The following is a 25,129-nucleotide window of genomic DNA, read 5'->3' as shown; positions in this document are numbered from 1 at the left end:
GATATATAATTATTTTACATGTATGAAGTATATGTCAATGGAAAATGTGATGTTATAATGAGAGCACTGGCAGCGTGGTGTTGGTAGGCCTGCGTGGAGGAGCCCCCTGAACAGCCTCGGAGTGGCCGCGTCCCGCTGTTGTCTCACGTTGTTTTGCTCGGAAATACCAACCCCACGCTGTCCAGGGTGGGCAAGTCGTGAAGTGTTATAATAAGAAACAGTTTGAGTAGCCATGGAAACACAAAGTGAGGCTCCCAATGCCTCCATGAACGAAGCCAGAGTGGATGGCTGCAGTGAACCCCTCGCCATTGGAAGCCAAGAATGTGAAGAGTCCAGTTTTACCTTATCAGAGGGGCTCAGAGCCAACCTGAAGCCTGAGGAGACGACCACCGATACCAGAGGTCGTGACCCGCAAATGAATGGCGAAGTGGTAGTGAATGGAGTGAATGACGAAGAGGGAAAGGCGTGTCCCATGAGGACGTGCAGCCTCAGCCCAGGCAGCGGGGCGGTGACTGAGCTGCTGCACCAGGACAGGGATGAAGAGGAGACCAATTTTGAAGTGTCTGAGCTAATCAAGGAATTTCTGAACCAGTCCTCGTACCTCGATGAAGGTTTGAATGGCTTGGATTTTGTGACAGGGTTAGGTGGGAGGGCACTAGAGGGCCAGGTTGTGCCTCTCTACCTGGAGGGGAGTGAGGCTCGCAGCTCCACTCCAGACTCTGACTCCAACATGAGGACAGCCAGTGAGGGATCATCCACTCCCACCAGCCAGCTTTCCGTTCCCTCCAGCACCTCCTCGGATAACCAGGAGTTGAGGATTTCAGAGAAAGATGCGACGGATGACACGAAAGCCAGTGGAGTGGGATGCCAGTCTGTCGGAATTTGTGAGGAGTTGTCACAGCAGGCAGGGAAAGTGAGTGAGGAATGTGACGCCAGTCTGGGCAGCTGTCCCCAAACTTCAGGATTTTTAGAGTCTTCACAGGAAAGTGAGAAAAGTGACAGTGGCAGTGAAGTAGCTCTCTCCGATACCTGTGTCCTTGAAGGCACAGATCGTCTAAAGGAAGACCCTGCCAGCACCGAGTCCTCTTCCACCTCCACGAGTAGTACAGATGTTTCATTAAAAGAAACAGAAGAAAGAAAATTGGAACTTAATGCTTTTGATGTTGAGGTGAGTGGAACCTTATCAACTCAAGACCTCAGAAAAATAGATACAAACAGAATAGACAGTCCAATAACCCCAGAAACTCTGTCAAGCCCCAGCAAACCTAACAGAGAAGAGCAAGCAGAACCTGAACCCCTGATGCTCTCAGTTGATGGTGACACAGAGGCAGCAGAGGTCAGGACAGTGGCTGCTGCCCTTGAGAACTTATCTCTCATCACTGTGGCTTCAGAAGACCAGGAGACTGAAGATGACTCAAAGGAATCAGTGATGTCTTCCAGTTCTTCTGAAGACCCCAAGCAGAACCAAGTGACCCAGTCATCAGAAGGTTGTGTTGGTGATGTGGAAGAGAAGCCTCAGCGAGATGGATCATCCAGCACCCAGGCAGATGGTGCTGTGAGAGAGGCACAATCCAGGCCTGATGCAGAGGGATCAGAGGAACACTCAAGCCTAAGGGAAAAGCTATTGGAGGAATGTAAAGAACAGAAGGGCAAGGGTGAGGGTAAAGAGTGGCCTGAGGTGCCCATCCTGGAGGCCAGCCGAGAGAGACTCCAGGAGGGCGGGCAGGACAAGGCCGCAGATGTTACTACCTCAGCGGCAAGCAGTGAATGTGTCTGCAAGAGGTGAGGAAGATGAATATGTTTACAAGTGCCATAATAATTCAGTTTTGTACTGAAATTTTCTTCTCCAAATATCTTTTCCATTACTGATGGGTCAGTGTTTTTGACAGCTGTCCTCCACCAGGCCTGGTCATGTACATCACCCCCTGACAGCTGCTTTTCTCTCAAGCTGTCCCGTGTGCAGCCCAGCCATCTTTACTTCATCCTCTTTCTGTCTCCTGTGTCACACTTCCATCTTCATCACTATTCTCTTCACATGACTGAGTCATTGCAGTCTCTTCTCTTGTCTTCCTTGCTATCTACTTTCATTGAGCTTAATATTATTTTGTTCTCAATCTTGTCCATTTTTGTTGCTCCATATCTACATAAGTATTTTCTTCTCAGCAGCCACATTATTTTTTTCTCTTGCATTTTCCTTTGCCAGCCACATTTCCACTCCATACACCACTGCTGGTGTTATTACTTTTCTCATATGCACTCTTCTCTTAATCTTTATATTGATACATATACCCAAATATCTTCTAATGTAAAGGATTGTGTCAAGTTCTTAGATATTTTAGATTCTTATTGCCGTGATGTCAAATAGTTGGTCATTTTTTATTTCTTCCATAAATTTGTTTCTGAGGTGTTTTCTTCCAGTGCTTGATACTTTTTTTTTTTTTTTTTTTTTTTTTTTTGCATTTGTGCCAGGCTGCAAGGTGTGGAGGAGGGAGCCAATGTGATGGTGGGTGTGTGGGCGGAGCTGAGGTCATCCCTGCGTCAGTTACACCGCTCCCTCATCCCTCAAGCAGCCCAGGGCACCACACAGCGCTCCCGACCCTCCCTCACTCGCATCAAAGCCCTTGCCAACATGTGAGTGTAATGATAATAATAATAATAAACGGTTGTGTGTGTGTGTGTGTGTGTGTGTGTGTGTGTGTGTGTGTGTGTGTGTGTGTGTGTGTGTGTGTGATATACAATATGTGTGTGTGTTTGATATACAATATGTGTGTGTACACATATTGTATATCAAAATTATTGTAATATTTTGCTTTTTTTTTTTTTTATCCTTTATTAATGATACAGAGTTAAAGCATTTCTCAATTAATATTTTGTGTGGAGAAGTGTTCTTTATGTAATATTTGATAATGTGTTTTGTGAATCACTTTGGTTTTGCGATAATTGATTTATAAGAATGTTTTGTGTTGCTTTATTAGAGGCATCTGCATTAGATGGCAATAATTGGCACAGAAAGCCTTATAGGATTACTACTGAAGCTCTGGCAAAGAAAACTTTATTAGTTGTATGTAAAATTTTTCCTTCTTTTGTTATCTGTTCTTCAAGATTGACCTTTTATGGATAATGAAGACAGAAAAGGCTCTCCATTATCAGAATACATTCTTGTCTTATACATATTTGTATAGTTATTGTTGTATCTCAGGAACACAAGACTTGATGCAAGGCAGCAGTTGGTTTTGCTGTGAGTCTAAAATAGGCAGTCAGTGTTCATTATCTGGCTTACAGAAACTGCCACACTACTTTCATGGAAATAAAGGCTCAATAAGTTTACATTATTAAAATTAATAGATAGTGTTGAAGAACTTCAGAATATTTGTGTTCATTATTATTGGGTATCTTATGCTTTACTTGTCAACTTTTATTGCACAATATTTTTATAATAGTAAGTGAAAAAGCATAAAATTCAATAAAGTATTATTAGGTAAGGTTATAAGAGAGAGAGAAGGAAAAGTATCAGGGATGGGATAAAAATAAATGAAATAAAAAAAAACAGTTAATGCCATTGATATGAAAATAACAACCTTTACTCAAAATTATGCTGAAAGACAATTATTGAATCATTATATCTGCTTTAAATTTTAAAAAATAACTCAACTCATTTTTGTAATCTACTATGACTATATTATGAATTTATAAAAGAGTCTAGTATATAAGCATTAATTTGTGAGGAGAAGGATGTAATAATGATGATGACATTGTCCCTGATCCTGCAGGTTAGTGAGCCATGACGCCCATCAGCTGTACCTGCGCCTGAGTCACCTGGCCCATGAACTGTGCATTGAGCTGAAGGTTCGGCTCCTTGCCACCATCCACGATTCCCCGTCACCCAGCCAGGCCTCGGCCTTCATTCAGGGTAACTTGTGCTCCAAATGTCAGATTTATTCCTTAAACCCCTGACTGTTTTTTTAGTCATTCTATATACTTAGATTTTATTTAGTCTAGAAGTAGCATTCAAATATTATTCCACTAGGGAATCACTAAGAGGGACTGTGTTGTTAAGAGAGCCTCCACATGATGGAAATTTATTCATGTTGGAGATGAAGTTGTTTATTATTGGTGAGTTAATATGATGTGGAGAGATTCATACTCCTTTAATACTGTTATTTGAAAGATATCCTGGAATAGATTGGTCATGTGTTATGATGCCAATTGGCATAACAAGCAGATTTATTTATAGGTATAGACTGAGATCCTTATTTGAAATGAACACAATTTCTAGTGAGATTATGAATTTATAATGATTGTAGCATAACCTTGAGTGTGTATGTTCTTCACAGCCAGGTGAGTCGATTCAGAGCAAGGCCAGGGATGAGGATAGACAGGTGAGGTGTGGATGTGATGACTATTGAACGGATATCAGAAGTGAGGCCCAGTTAGCACTAATCTGGTGTGCCTCCTAGTGATGTCAAAACAAGTCTGATCCACACAGGTTTCCTTAGCTTATGCTTATGTCTGTTCCTCTGTTTACACTTTTCAAAGAGCTATGGCAGAAATGTTTTGTTTCAAATCATGTCCCCTAGCAAACATGTCATGCCTGCCTCGGAACATTACGAAAACGATGAGAAATTGATCTGAATGTGGGATAAAGCAACTATGAGAGATACGTCAGTGAGGATTGAATTGTATTTCATGATATTTATAGTTGCATGCAAGTCTAACATATCACCAGACCAAGCTTATGTTTTTTTTTGTCTTAAGTGATCTACCATCACAAACCTGAATCATCTCTTTGCACAAGAAAAATGAGCAGAGTGAATAATAGATGTGTCGGTACAAACTGACAAGTGTGAGGTGCATTTGTCAATCTGTTTCTTTTGTTTTGCATCCCATGTTCTGTACTGCACTTTGATACCTACCCTTTTGTATAATATTTCAGATTTTCTTTTCATTTTATCAATCATCATCTTTATTTCATTATTTTTTCCAATTATTATATCTCCTCATCTGTCTCTTTTACACCACATTTCATCAGTGTCAGTCATCATCTCATGTAATTATTTCTTCCAGTTGTCATTTTCTCTTATCTTAACCCTAACTTCTTTTCCAAGGTGTGTGTGACTCATACCAGTGGGTGATGGGTGTGTGTGAGGCCCTCCACCCCGCCCTGGAGCGTCTTGACTCAGAGCACCTCAGCCGCTTCAAGCTTAACTGGGTCACTGTCAACATGCACATCTTCCACTCCACTATCCTCACTGACCCAGATGTGCAAGACTATGCCCATGTGTGTTGCCAGAAGGTGGGTGTTTCTGTGGAGATGGTTATGGTACTGGTGTTCTTGTCATTGCATTGTTTTGGTTTACATTTTTTTGGGTATAAATAGGCCTGAATTTTTTTTTTTTTTAGTATGAGGTTAAGGTTCTAAGATTTTCTTTCTGTAAACTGTAGGAAAACAGCTCAAACCTGTGACTACTGATAATGAGTAAAGGTTTTTCTGAGACTAGATCTGTAGAATATAGCTAAAGTTTCTTGTGGGTAAACATTGGTAAAAAACAGTTTTACATTGTTGCTATTTTAAGTTCAAATTATCCAAAGAAAATTGGTGTTTTAATTGATTCTGAATGGTAATAATCCTGAGACCAAAATGAAAATAATCCTGAGGCCAAGATGGGTCTTGAGACTGATGTTGTTCTGGTGTGACAGCTGAGTGCATCAGGTGAGGGTGAGGATGTGCTAGGCTGCTGGGCGTCCCTGCACCGCACCCTTACTGTGGCAGAGGCAGTGTGGGTGCGTGCCGATGCACTCCTCCAGGACTATGCCGTGGAGAGGGCAGCTCTCAACACACGCAGGAGGCAGCTGTTGGCTGACTGGGAGCACTTCAAGGCACAGCAGAGGAGTCAGCACCACCAGAAGGCTGAGGTGCAGAATGCTGCTGTATCATCTGCAACAGGTAAAATGACTTATTCCTCTCTCTCTCTCTCTCTCTCTCTCTCTCTCTCTCTCTCTCTCTCTCTCTCTCTCTCTCTCTCTCTCTCTCTCTCTCTCTCTCTCTCTCTCTCTCTCTCTCTCTCTCTCTCTCTCTCTCTCTCTCTCTCTCTCTCTCTCTCTCTCTCTCTCTCTCTCTCTCTCTCTCTCTCTCTCTCTCTGACCATCATATTGACAGCTGTCATCAGGAATATGATGAGGATACATGAAGCCAACATCTACATTCTTCATTAAGTTCTGTAACAGAATGTTGCTAAGGTGTTGATGATGTCTGTGAGAAGATTAATTATGTGAGTTATTTCCTCTCTAAGTTGTTGCTTGTGATTCCCACTCTTATCTCTTTTGGTGAATATTGTGCTGTTTGTGATGGCTTGTCATATTTTGACTTTCTATACTCAGTTGAAGATGGAGTTCCCCAGTGCCCCTGTGAAGACTGTGGAGCAGTTAAGGGAAGGGGCAGGGACTCACAGGGCCCCATAGGAAGTCTTCGGGGACCATTGTCCACCCTGGCAGACCCTCGTCCACCCTCCAGCTGTGAGTGCCACTTCTGCAATGCATCAACTGCAGCTGCTGTAAGTGTGCCCATCGCTGAATCAATTGTTACCGTACTTCGTGAAGTGACTTTGTTTCATGCATCTGGCTGTTTCTCAAACCTGTGAGGCTGCCTCTCAGAAAAGTAATGTAGGAATCCAGCTTAGAGCAAAGAAAATTAAAATGAGTTACATGATGCCAAAGAATTCAAGAAATTGCTGAGTCTTAAGATGAGAAAAGGGGAAAAAATATTGTAACAAGGGCATTTTGAGTAATATTGATGTAAGATATGAGGTGCAGTATTATAATGTAACGTGCTTCCAGACACACGAGGAGCCAGTCCTTCCCCAGTCATCAGGGAGCTCCTTGCCACCCCTGGCTCAGCCTCAGCTCTCCCTCTACCCCCACATCCACAACACCCCACCTGGCAGTGATATAGTGGGGGGAGGGGGTCAGTCAAGGGAGGACCTGGGCCCCCTTCCCCCAGCCCCCACCACCAAGCCTCCCATCACCACCAACCCCTATGTGGTGGGTCCACTGTGGCTGCTTGACTTGTTTTTTTCTTTGTGCTTCTGTCATGAGCTGTTTATTGCATTATTTAAAATTATGTCCCTTTCTTCTATTGCTTATGTGGTAATGAAGAACTCATTATCCTGTTCCAGAACATATTTTGATCAGTTATAAATATTTAAAAAGAAATATTTATTTTTACAAATTAGTGTTAGCATCTTTAACTGATTACAGATACATACAGAACCTTTCACCATAACATTTTCCATTATTCATTCTTTTTTTTTTACGTTGACATATATATTATTACTCCGTTACTCTTAACTAACTCATTTTTCTGTCTATTTTTTAAGTACTGCATTTATTCCTACTCTGAATTTCTGTGTTGTAGGGGAGTGACCTTCTGACAGAGCAGTTGATGCGTGAGTGGGAACTGGTGTATGGGGACACTCTGTCACCCCCTGGCTCCCACCCTATCCTGCCCCCACCTGAGGCTGTCCTCCCACGCTATGAGTAAGTCAGTGCTGGTCACCCTGTTTTGTGGGGAGTACAGTTACTTAGAGAGAAAAGCATAAAAGCAGAATTAAACTTAACAAAAACATTAATAAGGATGACTGAGGCTTTGTTTTTCATTCATTTGATATTCTTTGAATTGTAGTAAATATTTTTATTGTGTTTGGGGTGAGTGGTGAGTCAACAGGGAATTTTAAAAGATTATATATATATATATATATATATATATATATATATATATATATATATATATATATATATATATATATATATATATATATGGACAATTGGATGCACTTAGGGGACTGCCACCAGAATAATCACTGGCTTTTTGCTGCTTCCCTTATTTCCTTATATATGGTTGTTTCAGTTATTCATCATCACACAAACAAAAGAGCATTCATCCACTGGTTTGTCATCACCAAGGTGTCTGTTTCTGGGGTGAACCATTTAACATTCTATGAACTGTAGTTGATCAACAGTTGCTTGTGTTCAGATAAGTAAATCATCTCATGATTGACAAGAACTAATATCCACTTGGCTTTCAACTGTGTGTGGATGTGTTTCAGGGGAGATCCATCTAGCCTGGTGAGTGGTGTGGAGACCCTGCGTATCAGCACCTCCCGCCCCCTCTACACCCGCACCATGGTGGATCCCGCCCTGCCCTATGTCCCAGACACACACACCACTGCCCGCGCCCACACCACTGTCCTGCCAAGCTCCACAGCCACCCCCTCCCCTGCCCCGTGTCAAGCAGGTGGGGGGAAGGATCCACCCCACAGTGTTCCGCCAGGCTGTGAGGGTGGGGGAACCATGGTGGGGGAGGGTGGGGGTGGTACACGGTGCTGTCCAGCCAGCAGCACTACGAATACCACCAGTGTCATCACCCACACACGTGCCCACCACCCACACACCACAGGCGCGGGCCACAAGGGTAGGCACACAGAGATTTTTTTTTTATTTATTTTTTTTTAAGTATTCATTTTTTAATTATAAAGCATTAGGATTTTTGTCATATTACCCTCATCCAGTAGTATGTTGTTGCAGATTAATGTTAGTAGTTTCCTCAGGTTTAGAATTGTTGTTTTCTCTTTCAGGTAAATGTTTGAATGGTGGAGGAGAGCGTGGAGAAAGAGCAATCAGTAGAGAAAGTAAGTTACATCAGAGTAGTGTACATTAGTCATCTATGTACATACCAGACTGATATTTTTCTCTAGGAGAAGTGGATAAGTTACTCAAGACATGTACAGTTGCCCATTTAAGATCATGATAAAATAAGGTACCATTGTCAAACATGTCAGCACTTTGGTCTGCTTTTTTAAACATATTTAATTTTCTAAACACTCTTTTCCAGCTTTGCACTTCAGGTTAGGTTGACCAAACCCAAAGAAATTGTTGGGGAGAACTACCCCTCCCCAACAGCAAACCTCAGTGATATTTACCAGTCCTGTGCAATGGAAAGTTATGCTTAGAAATATTGAAATGTACCAAAGTATTCCTATGTGAAAGAACAATTCGATACATCCTCTAAATTAATAGATTTCGGCATTCAAAATGCCACGTTTGGATGCATTTGAGAGGCTGTGTTTGCAGGCTGATGAGTTATGGTTTGTTTATGTCCAAACATTCACTGTCACCTGACAAGTCCTGGTATTATTTTACTCTTTCAACAGTCTCAACATGGTTTGCTTTACTCTTATCAGATAGAGCTTCTCATTCTGAGTAACTTGAATTTCATATATATCCACTGCAAATTATTTATAATGCTGACAGCAAGTTTTAAAGATCAGTTAAGTTAGTTTTAGTTTGGTTAAGGGGGGTTATTTTTGACTGATACTGCTTCTAAGGGAAACAGGATCATCATTCGTTAGTATGAAGGTAAAGAAAATATCATTACTGTTAAAATTCCCATTTATCAAGTATTCTAAAACCTCCCACTCATCTCTTGGGTGGTTATTCCACTGGCCTTGACATAGGTGTCCTCACTTTCAATTTTTAAAGTAACTAGATGGATTTTCATGTTTCTCTTAATACTGTACATAGAGGAATAACTCGTGTGCCTCCACATATACGTTCAGTGAGAAATACTCATTATTAACTATTACAAGCCAAAATATCTCCGCCCTTCGCCTCCAATCAAGCCACTCATGTGATCGCTCTGAAACATCTCCATACAATCACAGATTTCTTCACTATTATGTGTTGTATGATAATTCTGAAGGCATATATGGATATGCCTTTCTTTAGCTATAGCTGGAAGGAAAATGCAAAAGTTGATCTAGTAAATGAGAAATAACATAAAATTTGGCAACTTTACCTTGTCGTTGAGGAAACCAGAGCTGCCAACCTCTGCAGAAAGCTTAGTATTTACTAGCCAAACATTGGGGCTTAGTAAAACCAAGTATGACTGTGGAGCTTGCTGCTTTGTAATTACTAATACAACATTTAAAAAAGCAGGCTTTTATCTTGGCTGCTCTTAACAGGCTCTTGTAGAAGTTATTGGGTTTTTCAAGAGTGTTTTCGTGAATCTGATTTTGATTTAACAAGGATTGGGTAACATTAATTACATACATACATATGCCAAGGCTGTCTCCACCAAAAAGGAGAGTAGTCAAGACAAGGCACACAACTTTCACATTCACAGTCATTCACACCACAAAAATATTATCATTACTCAGCTGAACACATCATTGGTCTTTGAAAATTGTCTTAATGAAACCCTGAGGCACTTAAAAATATGAGTTGCAAACTCATTAAGGGATGAAAAGTGACCGTTAGATAGGACTGACAGTCAGTCCAGTATTCTTTCAGAGGTGCAAGAATTCTATGCATCTATAAAGAAGTTAATGGCTGGTATTTCCTTACCCAGGTGGGTGTGAGAGTGAGTCCAGCGGTGGTGAGGAGTGGAGCAGTGGGGATGAGAGCGACTCCTCCACCACTGTGTCCTCCACTCATCAGGACCCCCACTGTGACTGCTGCTACTGCCACATGCTCCACCACAAACAGGTGAATTCCACTACCAGTGCTTAAATACAACATCCAAAATAACTTGGGAAACCTTTTTTTTAACCAGCACATTAACAGTTATGTATTAATATGCAGTGATCTGTATGTTCAGTGGGGTGAGCAGTGAAGATGTAAGACATTCAGCCATTGGGGAGGGGGTATCTGGGGTTAGCTGCATTTTAAGATTTTTCCCAAATTAAACCTGCCAGAATTGGGGTGCACCTTACACACATGCCAGAAAATATGGTAAATAATCTAGTTACATAATGTTCTTGGAATTATCTGATAACAGCAGGTTATTCAGCAGAAAATGTATAACATGAAAACTTGGCTGAATCCTTTGGGATGAAAGGGAAATAATGATAACCTTAGAACATGAGACTGAAAAAGATCTTTTGGAATTATTGAATTTATTGACAAGTTGCATTTATTGGTAAATTTTTATTATCTTACTATATGATATGCAGACCTATAGCATATCAGTCATATTTAAATGAAATCCCCTAAGTGATCAATTTGATCTAATCTAGGGCAAGAGGAGACAGAAGTACATACCTGTAGTGTATTATAGTGTATTAATGGTAATTAAGTGAAATCCCCCCTAAATGATCACCTTGACCTAACCCAGGGCGGGGGGAGGCAGAAGTACAGTGACCGGAGGGACAGGCTGCTGCAGATACTCTCCAGGAAGAAGAAGGCTCGCAGTTCTTCTGCCATGTCATCCTCAGGGAGTTCGGTGAACACCAGTGTGTCTGCACCCCAGGGCCCCTCCAGCTCCTCAGCCAGCCGTGGCCGGGAGCTGCCCATGGGCGGCCAGAACATTGACAAGATCATGGACTTCATTGAAGGGAACCAGATGGACGAGGCCAAACATGCTAAGAAGGCAGCCAAGAAGGCTCGGCAGAAACAGAAAAAGGTGCTGATGCATGTGTGGTTTTTCATAATTTTCTTTTCTTTTTATTTATTTATTTTTCTTTCAGTCGGTTTTCTTTTCTTTCACTAGTATATGAAAGTGAGAAAATATCTTAATTTTTTTCTTCATTATGATAAAGAAAAATGTAATGTTGATTAACTGTATTAATGTTATGCTTGCTTTGGTTTTAGGTTTTATTTCTTAGTGCATCTTTTGTTTGACAATGTAGTCATAATGACTGAAATATATTAACTTTTATTCCTCAGATGGCAATAAGAAGAGAGGAGGAGAAGGAGGAAGAGGAGGAGGAAGAGGAAGAAGAAGATGAAGATGAGGATGACTACAACAGGAGGAACAGCTGTGAGGACACCCAGGAGGATGTGGAGGAGGATGGGCCCCTGGCAGAGCTGAGACGGCGTGCCCCTGACGTGACCATCACTGTGGTGCGGCCAGGACAGCAAGCCTCCAGACCCCCCCCTCCCCCTCAGGTGTGTTGACACCTCCCACCACCACCACCAACAACAATAACAATACCACCACCTCTCATGTCAGTCTTGCCTCAACATAATTTTTACTTCAGGATGGTGAAGAATGTGAATAAGTTGCATTTCCATCCCCTTCTGTCATCTGCTCTCACATTACATCATTCATTAAGTGCTCCTTTGCCTGTCTTGTTTTTCATCAATAGTTTGTATAATCTCCATTCTGCCATTTCATCTACACTATTCATGCAGCATGTTACCACATGTTTATGCCCTTCTGTACAAAACATAGTGGTTATAGGTTATTTCTTCCATTATAATGTAGCTCATCTTTCTCAGATACTATAACCAGTGTAGTGAAATCAGACAAGAAAGGGCTTGAAGGGCTGTTGTATGAAATTCTTTGTAAGAAATTTTATTTATATGGCTGATTAGGAACATCTACAGACAAAAATATTAAAAGATCTTAATATTTCCAGGCAAATTCCCAGAGGCAGCGTGATCCCTCTCCCCCACATATGGACAGGTGTAAGCCTCCACCTGCGAAGCTTGTCCCCTCCCTAAGTCAGCCCTCAGCAGAGCCCAGCCCTGCACCACACTCTAGCTCTCGCACCATCCTACACCCTTATAGACAGTCCGCACAGCCCAGCCGCCAGCCGCCACACCAGACGCCCCCTGCCCGACACCCCCAGAACTCTTCACCGCAGCTCAATGGACCTGCTGCCAACATGCCTAGACCTCAGGAGCCCCAAAGCAAGCCTGGTGCCGCTGGAGGTGTGAGCAGCCTAAGTAACATCCTCAAGGGCATGGATACAGCAGCCAAGGAGAAAGACAAGGGGTCCCAGATGGTGACCATACGCAGGGTGATGGATCCCAACAATGCCGAGCCCACCGTCACAATCACACTCAAGGGAGACCAGCCGGAGAAAGACAAGGTGCTCTTCAAACTTGTCAATGGTCAGGGTGAGTCTTCAAAGTTTTGGACATGTCTTATGTGTCTGTTTCCTCCTACTTTCTTTCTGTTCAGTGTTGTAGTAAAGTAAAGTCTTAGTAATCTTAGTTATTCATAATTCAGAACTGCATAATATTTCTTGTATGTAGATAGGTATTTGCTGTCATTTTGTACACATGATGTCAAAAGCTTGGCAGTGATGGCCTACAACATTGCCTGCCTATGAAAATGTCAACTAATATCTGTTTTCTCTCTCTCTCTCTCTCTCCAGCTGTGTCAGGGAATGGTGGCCGTGGTGGACAGGGAAATAAGAAAGGTGGGGCTGGAATGGGAGGCAGCAGTAATACTGGTGGTGGTGGTGGTGGTGGTGGTGGGGGTGGAGGAGGAGGAGGAAGCAGTAATGGTGGTGGAGCTGCTGTTGTCCAACCTGCATCCCATCCTGAGCCCCCTGAGGCACCCATCCCTGAGGGGCTAGACCCAGAGGAGGTGAAAAAATACAAGAAGAAACAGAAGAAAGAAAGACAAAGGCTGAGAAAGCAACAAGAACAGCTGGAGGAGCAGCAGAAGGGGCAATTGCAGCAGCTGGAGCTACAAAAGCAGCAGGAGTTCTTGAGGCAACAACAAGAACACATTTTCCAGCAGCAGTTGGCTTTGCAGCGACAGCAGGAAGAATTACTGAAGCAGCAGCAACAGCAGCAGCAACAACAGTCTTCTCAGTCTCAAGGCAACAACAAGAAGAACAAGAAGAAGGGCAAAGGGACCATAGGTAGCACCACTTCAGCCAGCACCAATGCTAACAATGCCATCAGCACCACCACCAAGGGCAGCAGTGCCAAGGTCAGCAGCAGCAGCAGCCAGAATGGTCGTGTGTCAGCAGTGGTGTATGATGGAGATGACATGGCCCAGTCTTTTAATTTACCACCGGGGGTCACCATCAACAGGGTGGAGGGCCAGCCAGGCATGGTGACCATCTCCAATAACATGGGGGGAGCCTTCTCCCAGCCCTTCCTGCCCAATCCCAACATGTATCCCAGCCCCATAATGCATGGCTTCCCCACTTCTCAGGAGCCACCCCTCCCTAAACCCTATGGCCGGCCCCATGCCCCCGGCTTCAGTTGGAACACTGCACTGGATGGGGGTGGCAGTGGTTACCCTGACAAGGATAATGTCATTGTTGTGGACACCAACAACAGTTTCCTGGGCACAAACTCTGCTGCTGCCACTGCTGCCACTGCCACTGCCACAGCTGCTGCTGCTGCTGTCTCCAAGAGGGAGCTGTCTTCAGAGGAGAAGGTCATGATGGCAGTGGAGGGGCGGATAGATCCTAGCACTCTGAATATGACCCAGAAGAAAAAGTTTAAGAAGAAGAAGAAGGAGCTGCAGGAGAAGCGAGAGAGGGAGGAGCAGAGCCAGAGGGAGGAGGATGACCTGATGGACCAGATGTACAACCTGGCCACAGGCAAGTGGCCCCAACAACATGATGCTTCGCACAATCAAATGCAGAATGGCAAAAACCAAACCAAGAAGGCCACTAAACAGAAGGAGAACTGCAAGCAGCCAGTAACAGTGAATGGCTCTTGCAAGCAGCAGGTCACCAGCAAAAACAAACAGCAGCAGCAACAGCAGCAGCAGCAGCAGCAGCAGCAGCAGCAGCAGCAGCAGCAGCAGCAGCAGCAGCAACAGCAGCAGCAACAACAACAACAACAACAGCAACAACAACAACAACAACAACAACAACAACAACAACAACAACAGAAGACACAAGACACATCACAAAAGCAGAAGCATCAAGACCTTGTTAGACAGAACAGTAAAAACAACAAGCAGGGTAACAAAGACACAGCTCTTCAAAACATCACCAACCAGCAGACCAAGGGCTCAGCAGTCACTAGCATAGGAGGGAAGGTGAAGCAGCAACAGCAGCAACATCAAACACAATCTCAGAAACCATCAACACAGTCAGGTCAACAAAAACAGCAGAGTCAAGTAAAGCACCAGCAGCAACAGTCCTCACAACAAAAGCAACAGAAGGGACCTCAACAGCAGCATCCACAAAGTAAACAGAGTCAGCAGCAACAAAATCAGCAGAAGCAAAGTCACCAACAAAAGCAGCAAACACAACAAAAGCAGAATCATCAACAACAACAGCAGCAGCAGAAACAGCAGCAAAGTGCACAACACCAGAAGCAGAACCAGGAGCATCACCATGTTCACAATAACCATCACCATCAACAACAGCATCAACATGTACAAGCAAGTCACAACCACCAGACAAAGCTTATCAGTCAGCAGCAGCAACAACAACAACAAAGGCAGATACAACAACAGAGGCAGCAGCAGCAACAGCAACAACAACAAACTCACACTTCAAGGACTCCCACCCAACAGAAGCACTCCTTACCTAGCTTCAGCAGTGTGAGGGAGAGCCAGGGTCTTCCAGCAACAAGCAGTGGAGGGCAGCGGGGAAATGGCAGCAGCAGCAGTCTCACAGGGAAGGTGGCATATGTCTCTCAGGATATTGCCCACGAGGCCCGCTATGCCCAGTACCTCAAAGCCAATGCAAACACCCTGGCCAAGATGAGCTACACCACCCATAATGGGGCTCTGGTGGCTGGGGAGCGGCCAGCGTATCACTGTGGCAGTCTCCAGGATGATGACAAGCGGACCCCACCATCCTCATCCTCCTCGGGAAAGAGAAGGAAGAAAAACAAGAAGGGCAATCTGGAAGACCTCACTACCATTGACAGTGTGTTCACCCCTAAGGATGTGGCTGAGGGGGAGGTGGATGAGACTGAGCGGGAAGTGGAGGCCTTCAAACGCTTCTGCTTCAACAATGTGCCACTTAACTCTGGCGAGAAGCCCAAGGTGAACATCAACATTAAGGACATCATGATTAAAAAGCGTCCCTGCAATGGCAAGCCTCTCACAGGCTGAGGGCTCGGTGACAGCAGCTGCGGTTTTATTGACAGTCTTTTCTTTCCTATTTTTCTTTTACTTTTCTTCTCCAGGTGAAATGAAGCTTAAGATGCTCATTTGGATTGTTCAAGAAAGGAGTTGGAACCTGGAATGTACTTTTTCCCCATATATCTTCCACATCTCAGGTGTTCAACTCCAGCACTAATTGTTCCTGTACCTTAGATTTCATTTTACTTTTATACTTGCATGCCTTAATTTAAATTTCTTTTTTACACTAAAAACCTGACTGTTTTTAAACTAATCGTGTGCTAGCTTATCTTCCATCTCGTAGACAGTAATTAAAGAGTTCCTCAGAGTATTGAAACAAACAGAAGACTATCATCTTGTATCACTTTAAGAGTATCTCACGCACATCATCACGCCACTGAAGCCATTCACAGCAATTCTCACATCCTTCATTCACATTGTCGCAGGACTTCTGAAAAGCAACTCCTGTCTCTCTCTCTCTGTTTCTCATACTGTCTGATAGGAAAGAAGCATGGATTGTGAAGCTCAGCACTGGTCAGCACTAATAGCTGGTGTCTTGGCTGGGGATGTGGACTGCTAGTATATGAAAGCTCACTGTAAAGTTACCATAAAAGAACTTGCATCACTGGAGGTGCAAAGCAGACTTCATACTCAAGATATTTAATGGTGCTGTTTGATACCCTAATAACTTGGGACCTGACACTTGTGAAGAAAATACTGATGGTAGTTGTTCTAACCTCCTTTAAGTGGACAGAGTTGGTTTGTGAGGGTGGTGGTGATGCCTTGCAAGTATTTAATTGGTTCCAGCTGGTGTGGGCTCTGTACCTTGTGTTGGCAGTGGCAGCCCCAATCAAACAATGCAGGGGTTCATCCTCCTTACTCCTTTGTTACTCATGTCATCTCATACTAAAGGTTATAACCAGTGATGCTATCTTTCACTAAAATTATCTCCCAATCTGCCCATTGTTTATTATCACTTAAATTCTGTTATTAGGATTTTTCAGTTATTTATATTTTAGTCATAGTTTTCAAACATGAATAACTTAGGAGTGTGAGAGCGAAGTCCTGACACAACGTCTTGTTCCCTAGCATGGCTGTGAATTCTGTACGTGGTTAGTCTGTCAAAAGAGTGGAATTCAGCGTTGCATTGTGTTAGGGCCGTCACTTGCTGTCGGTCCTATCAAACTGTGGTTGCTGGATCCTGGAAGATAAAGTGTTGCCCCAGAGCACTGGAACCCATTCAAGACGAAGCTGATTTTGCATGAATGTGTAGATTTTTATGGAGTTTCTATATGTCATATAGATATATAAAGGGTATTGAGGCCCCATGGACGGAGAAAAGCAGGTCAGTGCTGTGTGGAAAAGTTGCCCCATACACTCGCTGTCATCACTGCAGCTTTGTGAATATTGCCTAGTTAAGAATCTAGAGCCTGTTTTTATGTAGACTACAACAGTGAGCCTTTAAATGAAAATAAATGAGTGACAAACCTATATTGTTTTATTTGAGAATGCTTTGAGAGAGAAAAGGCTGATATATATACGAGTATATATATATATATATATATATATATATATATATATATATATATATATATATATATATATATATATATATATATATATATATATATATATATATATATATATATATATATATATATATATATATATATATATATATATATATATATATTCCTAGATTATTGTATAAGTTTCTCGGTAAAAATTCTCTTACAATCCACCAAACTTCGAGTCGGCTGACAAACCTGTGACACTTCCACTGTTCAACTTATTTCTGTGATCTTAGCTGATAATTTGTTAGTTGACCTCTTTCATAAGGAAATTATCAGCAGATGAAAAGACTTAAGATAGAGTGAAGGGTAATGAGAAAGATAAAGCAAATTCTTGTCATGTGCCCCTACCCCCTCCCACCCAAGGGCAATCCATAGAAACATTAAGAAACCATTTTGGGATTTCTGTTCCCGCTGTCACTACATTCTAAATGGAAACTAGTGTCTAGTGGTCAGACTGGTCAACTTCCGGCCGAAATTGAGTGAAAATTAGTGAGACAGGTCAGTCAACTCTTGACGGGATTAAGAGGAAGTTAGTGCGGCAAATCAATCAACTCTTGCCCGAGGACTGGAAAGAAGCACCTGTTATACCACTTTATAAGAACAGAATAAAAGAAATTACCATCAAATTATAAGCCCATAAGCCTGATTGCAATCTTATGTAAAATTTCATTCATACATGAAGCAATTCCTATAAATCTATATACAATTGAAAAGAAAAATCACAAAAGCAATACGGTTTTATACATGGATGCTCTACAGTACTGCAACTTTTGAATTACTTGAACCATTGTGCTGGGTTTGTGGCTGGCGGCGGGACACTTGATGTAATTTATCTATTCTGGATTATGCAAAAGCACCGTCGTTTTTTGTGTGAGCCTGAAAATCTTGGAATTGAAAGCAAAATCTTGAGATGGGTCTCAATTTATTTATTTATATTTTCTTTCTTTCTTTATTTTCTTTCTTTCTTTCTTTCTTTTTTATTCCACAAGGTAGTGTCCTTGGGGCAACTTTATTCATGTTAGTGATTTACCAATTTCCGTCAATTCATCCATGTATATGTTTGCTGATGATGCTAAAGTCTTACGTGAGACTGTTAGCGGTGGTGATTCCTGTGTGCTCCAGCAAAAACTTGAATGCAGTACAGCTGTTGTCTACTGAGACTTAACCCTTCTAAATGCAGTTCTTTCAGCTGGTACCAGTACAATGAGTGCACATCAATATAAGTTGCATGGCCAGGAGCTGGAGCATGTGGAAGCTGAAAGAGACTTCGGTGTTATTTTTGATTCAGCACTGAAATAAGTTCCATTTGCACTTCTATTAACCTACAGTGCTAAAAGTAAGGTATTCTAAAAGCATTCCCAAGTGTTTTAAGTCTTTTAACTTACCCTTTCTCACATCTAATAACCTACACTGTTAAAAGGCAGGCATTTTGAATCCGTTCTCCAGTGTTTTAAGTTCAGCTGTTAAGTTTAACTTAACAACTCGTCTCTCATAAACTACAACACTAAAAGGAAGGTATTCTAAAATGTTCCTCAGTGTTTTAAAAGTTTATTAACTTTCTTTTTTCACCTCTTATAACCTACAATACTAAATGTAAGCCATTCTAAAATGGTTCCCCAATATTCCAAGCTTCTTGTAACTTCGATCCTCACCTCTAATGTAATAACGTACAACAACAAAAGGAAAGTATTCTCATTAGCTCTTCAGTGGTTTGTGAATATTTTAACTTTCCTTTTCACCTTTTTCAGTATAAAGAAAAAAAAAAAAAAAATACAGAGCTACTAATACACACACACACACACCGGCTGTGGTGGCAAGCGGATGTGCCTGGTTGTGCTCGGTATCTGTGTTGGAACTCTGTTGTTCGTGTTGAAACTTTGCTGGTCTTCGCAATGGATACCGAAGTTATTGAAGTCTTGCTTGATTCCCAAGAAAAGACTATCCATGCTGCCATGAATTTTATAGTTGACCAGTTCAAGTCAAGAATACGGGAAGCAGAGGTAACCATCCTGGACCTAACCCGAAGCCTGGAGTTTTCTCAGGCTGAAGTCAAGGATCTACAAAGTGAAGTAAAAGAGCTCAGGAAATTCGTAAGTGAAAGTAAAGCCACTAATGAAGTTTTGAAGTCACAAAATAAGGACCATGAACAAAGACAGAATTACGAAGATTATAATAGACGAAATAATTTACGCATAAGTGGGATTGAAGAAAAATTGGTGAAACATGGAAAAAAAACCAGCCATAGCAGCGTCGAAGCTCATTGAAGAAAAGCTTCAGTTGCCTGCTGTCAAACTAGAACGCGCTCATAGAACAGGACCTGTGTTACCTTCTCGTTCTCGTGTTGTCGCGAGATTTGAGAAGTTCAGCGAACGAGAAGCAGTGATACGAAATGCTAGAAAATTGAAAGGTTCTGACATATATATATATATATATATATATATATATATATATATATATATATATATATATATATATATATATATATATATATATATATATATATAGATGAAGACCTTTGCCCTGCATCCCAAGAAATTAGAAAGAGTCAGATACCTCTCATGAAAAAGGCCAGAGAAGAAGGCAAGATTGCTTTCTTCAAATAAACCAGGCTAATTATAAAAGATAAGAGTACTAATTATCACCTCCAGGGAAGAAGCTCTCGCAGTGAAGGTGTCTCGACCCGTGAAGCAGTGGGTGACGTCACAGGAGCAATGGACCAGGCGAGTGAAGAAAGTGGTGGTGAATCATCGGCTGGTGCTGAAGGTGGAAATAATTATGCCTCGACTCGTGGCGCTGTGGGACACGTCTCGGAAGCAGTGGTTCAGACAAGTGAAGCAAATAGTGGTGAATCATCGGTTGGTGCTGAAGGTGGGAGTACTGGTGGTCCCTGCTCTGCCCCCACTGGATCCTCTGGTGTCGGTGGTGGTAGTGGGTCCTACCCTGGCCGCCCCCCACCCTCGGGTACTGGTGGTGGTGGTGGGTCTCCAGGTGCATCCCTGATACAGCGACAGCAGCAGACTTCACGTACCAGAAATCGCAGGAAGTAAATAACCTGCTGGTTCCTTCTTATAAGTTGATTGTCTATGTATGATTACTGGTTATAATGATCTCTAACCAAAGTCTGTGGAGTGGATTGCCTTTTGCTACGCTAAATGATGAGATGTTGAAGAATAATATTGTACTCTCTAATAACGGAGATTCACATTATGATTTCTTAAATTTAGCATTTGATCCATTACTTACTGAAGATGATAAATACAATAATGATATAAATAAATATAATTTTTTTAGCAATTTAGACATCCTTAAAACTGAGTATGTATATTTAAGTAATATTTTCTCACCAAATGCTAAAAATTTATCAATTCTTAATCTAAATATTAGGTCTATCCCTAAAAATCTTCAATATTCTATAGATAAAGTTATACATAATAGTGCTGTTAAACTTAGCATTATTGGCTTTACTGAAATTCGATTAAATCCTAGTCTTTCGTCACTGTATAATATGCCTGGGTATCATATGTTCGTCAATACGCGAAATGGGATGGGGTAGCTATTTATGCTGATTCTGAGTTAGAGGCAACATGATACAAAAATATACTATTTCTCATGACTATATAGAAACTTTGTTTATTGAAGTGATGAATTTGCCCAGAAAATGCTTAAATATGTGTGTATGTAGACCGCCAAATGGTAACTTTAACAATTTTTATGATGCAATGAGCAATATTCTTTCTACAGTATTTGCAGATAAATATTCAGCTATAAATATTTTTGGAGATTTCAATACTAATCTATTGAACCGAAATGACAATGTTAATGAATTTATAGACTTAATGTTCTCTTTTTCATTGTTCCCTATCATTACAAGACCAACCAGAATTACCAATACATCGGCATCTTTAATTGATCATAACTGGACCATTCAGATAAAAATATCGGTAATTATATAGCTGGCACAGATATAACTGACCACTTCCCTATACTTTCTCAATTTAGAATGGATGATATTAGACAAAAGCCCAAAACCATTAAGAAAAGATTCATAACTTTCTTAACTCTTCGTGAATTTACTAACGAACTTGCTTTAGAAAACTGGAATGATGTAATTAATTCAACATGTCCCAAAGAGTCATTTAATATTTTTTATACCACTTATCTTAAATTATTTGAAAAAAATTTTCCCATTAAAGAAGTAAAACATAATTTAAAGACAGATATCAGTCCCCATATCACACCAGCTCTAAAAGTTAGCATAAAAGGAACAAAATAGACTAGAACGACTTGCTAGGAAATGGCCCCTTACCTATCGAGAGAAATATTAGAAATACCTAAATAATTTAACATCAATATTACGAGCAGAAAAAAACCTATATTACAAACAGCAATTAAGTAATAACCAGGGTGACCCCCCAAAAAAACAATGGAAAGTACTTAACTCATTACTAGGAAAACCAAGTTCTGTCAATACGAGTACTATTAAATCAAATCCTCCTTGTATGGACATTCCGAGTATATTCAATGAAAATTTTTTTGAAAAATAACAGAGATATTGATAATGCAAATCTTAATTACAGGAATTATGTTACAAGTGCTCCAGAATTTTCATTGTACATGCTGCCCACTGATAAGGATGAAGTCGAACGTACTTTAAATCTTTTTAAAACTAATGCTCCAGGATATAATGATACACCTCCAACATTACTAAACGCCTCATCTGATTTAATAAGTATTCCCTTGGCTCACACAATTAATCTTCCTCTATCTTCAGGGTATTTTCCTGATCAGTTAAAACAAGCAAAGGTAATGCCAGTATTTAAATCAGGTGACAAAATGGATATAAACAATCACCGACCAATTTCTATCCTCCCAGCATTTAGTAAAATATATGAAAAGATAATATGTTATCGGTTAATGTCATATCTTGAAGATAATAACCTTTTAGTTAAACAACAACACGGTTTTAGGAGTCCGCATTCAACTGAAACGGCTATTTCACAATTCGTAAGCAATGTTTATAAATGCTTGGAGGAGAAACATTTTGTTATTGGCGTCTTTATTGACTTATCTAAAGCATTTGATACCATTGATCAAAATATATTGTTTTACAAATTAAATTACATAGGAATCAGAGGAGTCACACACAGGCTATTTCAGAACTATTTTAATAATAGAAGTCAAAGTGTGTACTGTAATAAAAAATATTCTGCAATTAAACAGATAAGTAAAGGTGTACCACAAGGACCTATTTCAGGGCCGATACATTTTCTAATATACATAAATGATATAATTAATGCTAGTTCCAAAACTGAATTTACTAATTATGCTGATGACACTACCTTATTAATGAAAGATGTGAATAGTGATACGTTGCATGAAACTGTAGCTAGTGAGTCAAGTAATATCGATCTTTGGATTAAATCAAATAACTTGAAACTTAATGTTAACAAAACAAATTACACATTCTTTCAAAATAGGTCTATAAAGCATGTTTTTCGTACTGTATTGTTAAATGGTGAAAAATTTGCCCAAGTCCATGCTACCAAGTTTCTAGGTGTTAAAGTTGATGAAAATTTGAATTGGAAAATGCATATTAATGACGTTTTCTTAAAACTTTAAAAAATAGCTGGTATCTTATATAGAATTCGTCATAATTTAATTGAGGAAGCTAAGATGAGTATATACTATACTCTTTTTTTTATCCACATATTACATATTGTGTTTCGTTATGGGCGAGTACTTGGCCTTCATTCCTAAATAGATTAGCCATTTCACAAAATAAGTTCTTCCGATGTATTTTCCACAAAAAGAAATTTGATTCAACAGATGAAATATACCAATCTAGAAAATTCTTAAAGTGTCTTCAATACATAAATACTTCACTTTGTTATTGATTTTTAAAACAATTGGTCCTAATTCAGTGTTCAAATTTAGAGAGCATTCCTGTAATACTAGGAGTAATAATGTAAATTTATCCTTACCTGTATTCAGGACTAAACCATTTAAAAATAGTGTTATAAATGTTGGTCCAGAATTTTTCAATAGTCTCCCTCAGGATATAAAAATCCTGCTTAGAGGAAGAAATTTAATCAAATTTAAAAAGGAAATAAAAAAGTTATCTGTTACATGTATAAACCTACATACACCATAATTATTTCATGATTTTAGTAGTTTTTAGTTTTCATTGCAATTGTCATGATGGTTGAGCTCCTGTTGTATTCTGACTTACATTTTATATTTTGTCAAGTTTACCCATTTACTTTGATTGAGATATTGTACTCATTACTATTATACTACATTACATTGCATTAACAAAGTTTTCTTATGCTTGTTCACCTTGCCACAATTTGTTATTTAATTTAATTCTTAAAATCTGTCTGTCTTAGGAGTTACGACTCGACAGACTGTGCCAAGTTATATGTTTGTTATGTCTTCACATATTTGTAAACGTAAATAATGGCAATAAACTTACTTTACTTTACTTTACTTTACTTTACACACACACACACACACACACACACACACACACACACACACACACACACACACACACACACACACACACACACACACACACACACACAATAAACACAAATAATAATAAAAACTCACAAACTCACAAACCCACAAAAGCAAAGTACATAAATAAACAAACACTCTTTCTTCTCTATTCAAGCCGTACGTACACAAGTAAGACGCACGGAACATGTAAACAAGTAGCGGGAATTCCCACGCGCTACACCCACGGGAAGGTTGATGGAAGGAAGGCAGAAATTTTGCTCAAGTAGGACAGGTCTGGTCAGGGGAAGGAAAGACCCTAAAGAAGATTGAGGTGAGGCACAAAAGAGTCAAAGAAAAGTGAAGTGCGGGGAATGGAGAGATGAAGGATGAGGAGAAGAGGAGGAGGAGGTAATATTACGAGTGGTGAATAAGAAGGAAACGAGTGAACGAAACGAAAAAAAAAGTGAATAATAAAGGTAAGAAGGAAGGGAAGGATGGCATGCTAGGGATGGGCAATGTGATGTCAAGTGTTTTTATTTTAGCTCGATAACGGTGTTATAGTGTCTGTTTTGCTGAGGGTATCAGTTATTATGAGCACCATACAGAAATAAGTACTAAAATATAATAATGATGATAATAATAATAATAATAATAATAATAATAATAATAATAATAATAATAGTAATTATTATTATTATTATTATTATCATTATTATTATTATTATTATTATTATTATTATTATTATTATTATTATTATTATTATTATTGTAACTAATAATAACAATAATGAAAAAAAAATTCACAAATGCTGTTTTACGAAATCAGAATGTGAAGTTTCCAGTTTATATCATTGGTGAAGGACAGACCGAGGATGTTCACTGTAGAAGAAGGGGACAGGTGAGTATCAATAGAGATGAGGGAATAGTTATTCAGAAGGTTGTGTTGAGTTGATACATCAATGAAGGAACTGGGTGTTTGAGGCACTGAACAACATTAAATTTGCTCTGCTCCTATCAGAAATGTTAGAGATCAGATATCTGTTGGTCAGAGTGGGCAACTGTTGCTGGCACTTTGTACTTTGACTTGTCTCTATTAGTAATGAGTCAATATATATATATATATATATATATATATATATATATATATATATATATATATATATATATATATATATATATATATATATATATATATATATATATATATAAAGTTCCACAATGCTAC

General features: G+C 40.2%; 1 protein-coding gene across 1 annotated transcript; it reads left to right on the top strand.

The window, feature by feature from the left end:
* The first annotated feature begins 79 nt into the window (after nucleotides 1-79).
* On the top strand, nucleotides 80-17,318 carry LOC135091454 (uncharacterized). Its single transcript, XM_063989104.1, has 15 exons — nucleotides 80-1,782; nucleotides 2,470-2,631; nucleotides 3,771-3,910; nucleotides 5,106-5,293; nucleotides 5,698-5,944; nucleotides 6,379-6,551; nucleotides 6,835-7,038; nucleotides 7,412-7,533; nucleotides 8,103-8,467; nucleotides 8,631-8,684; nucleotides 10,403-10,539; nucleotides 11,168-11,455; nucleotides 11,719-11,940; nucleotides 12,414-12,897; nucleotides 13,158-17,318. Exons 1-15 carry the CDS (start codon nucleotides 233-235, stop codon nucleotides 15,818-15,820), a joined length of 6,999 nt encoding a protein of 2,332 aa, XP_063845174.1. The 5' UTR covers nucleotides 80-232; the 3' UTR covers nucleotides 15,821-17,318.
* The last annotated feature ends 7,811 nt before the right edge of the window (nucleotides 17,319-25,129 follow it).

The sequence above is a fragment of the Scylla paramamosain genome, chromosome 37 (genome assembly GCF_035594125.1).
Source record: "Scylla paramamosain isolate STU-SP2022 chromosome 37, ASM3559412v1, whole genome shotgun sequence".
NCBI lineage: Eukaryota > Metazoa > Arthropoda > Malacostraca > Decapoda > Portunidae > Scylla > Scylla paramamosain.
The sequence above is the reverse complement of the archived record's forward strand: the minus strand, read 5'-3'. Positions and strand labels throughout refer to the sequence as shown.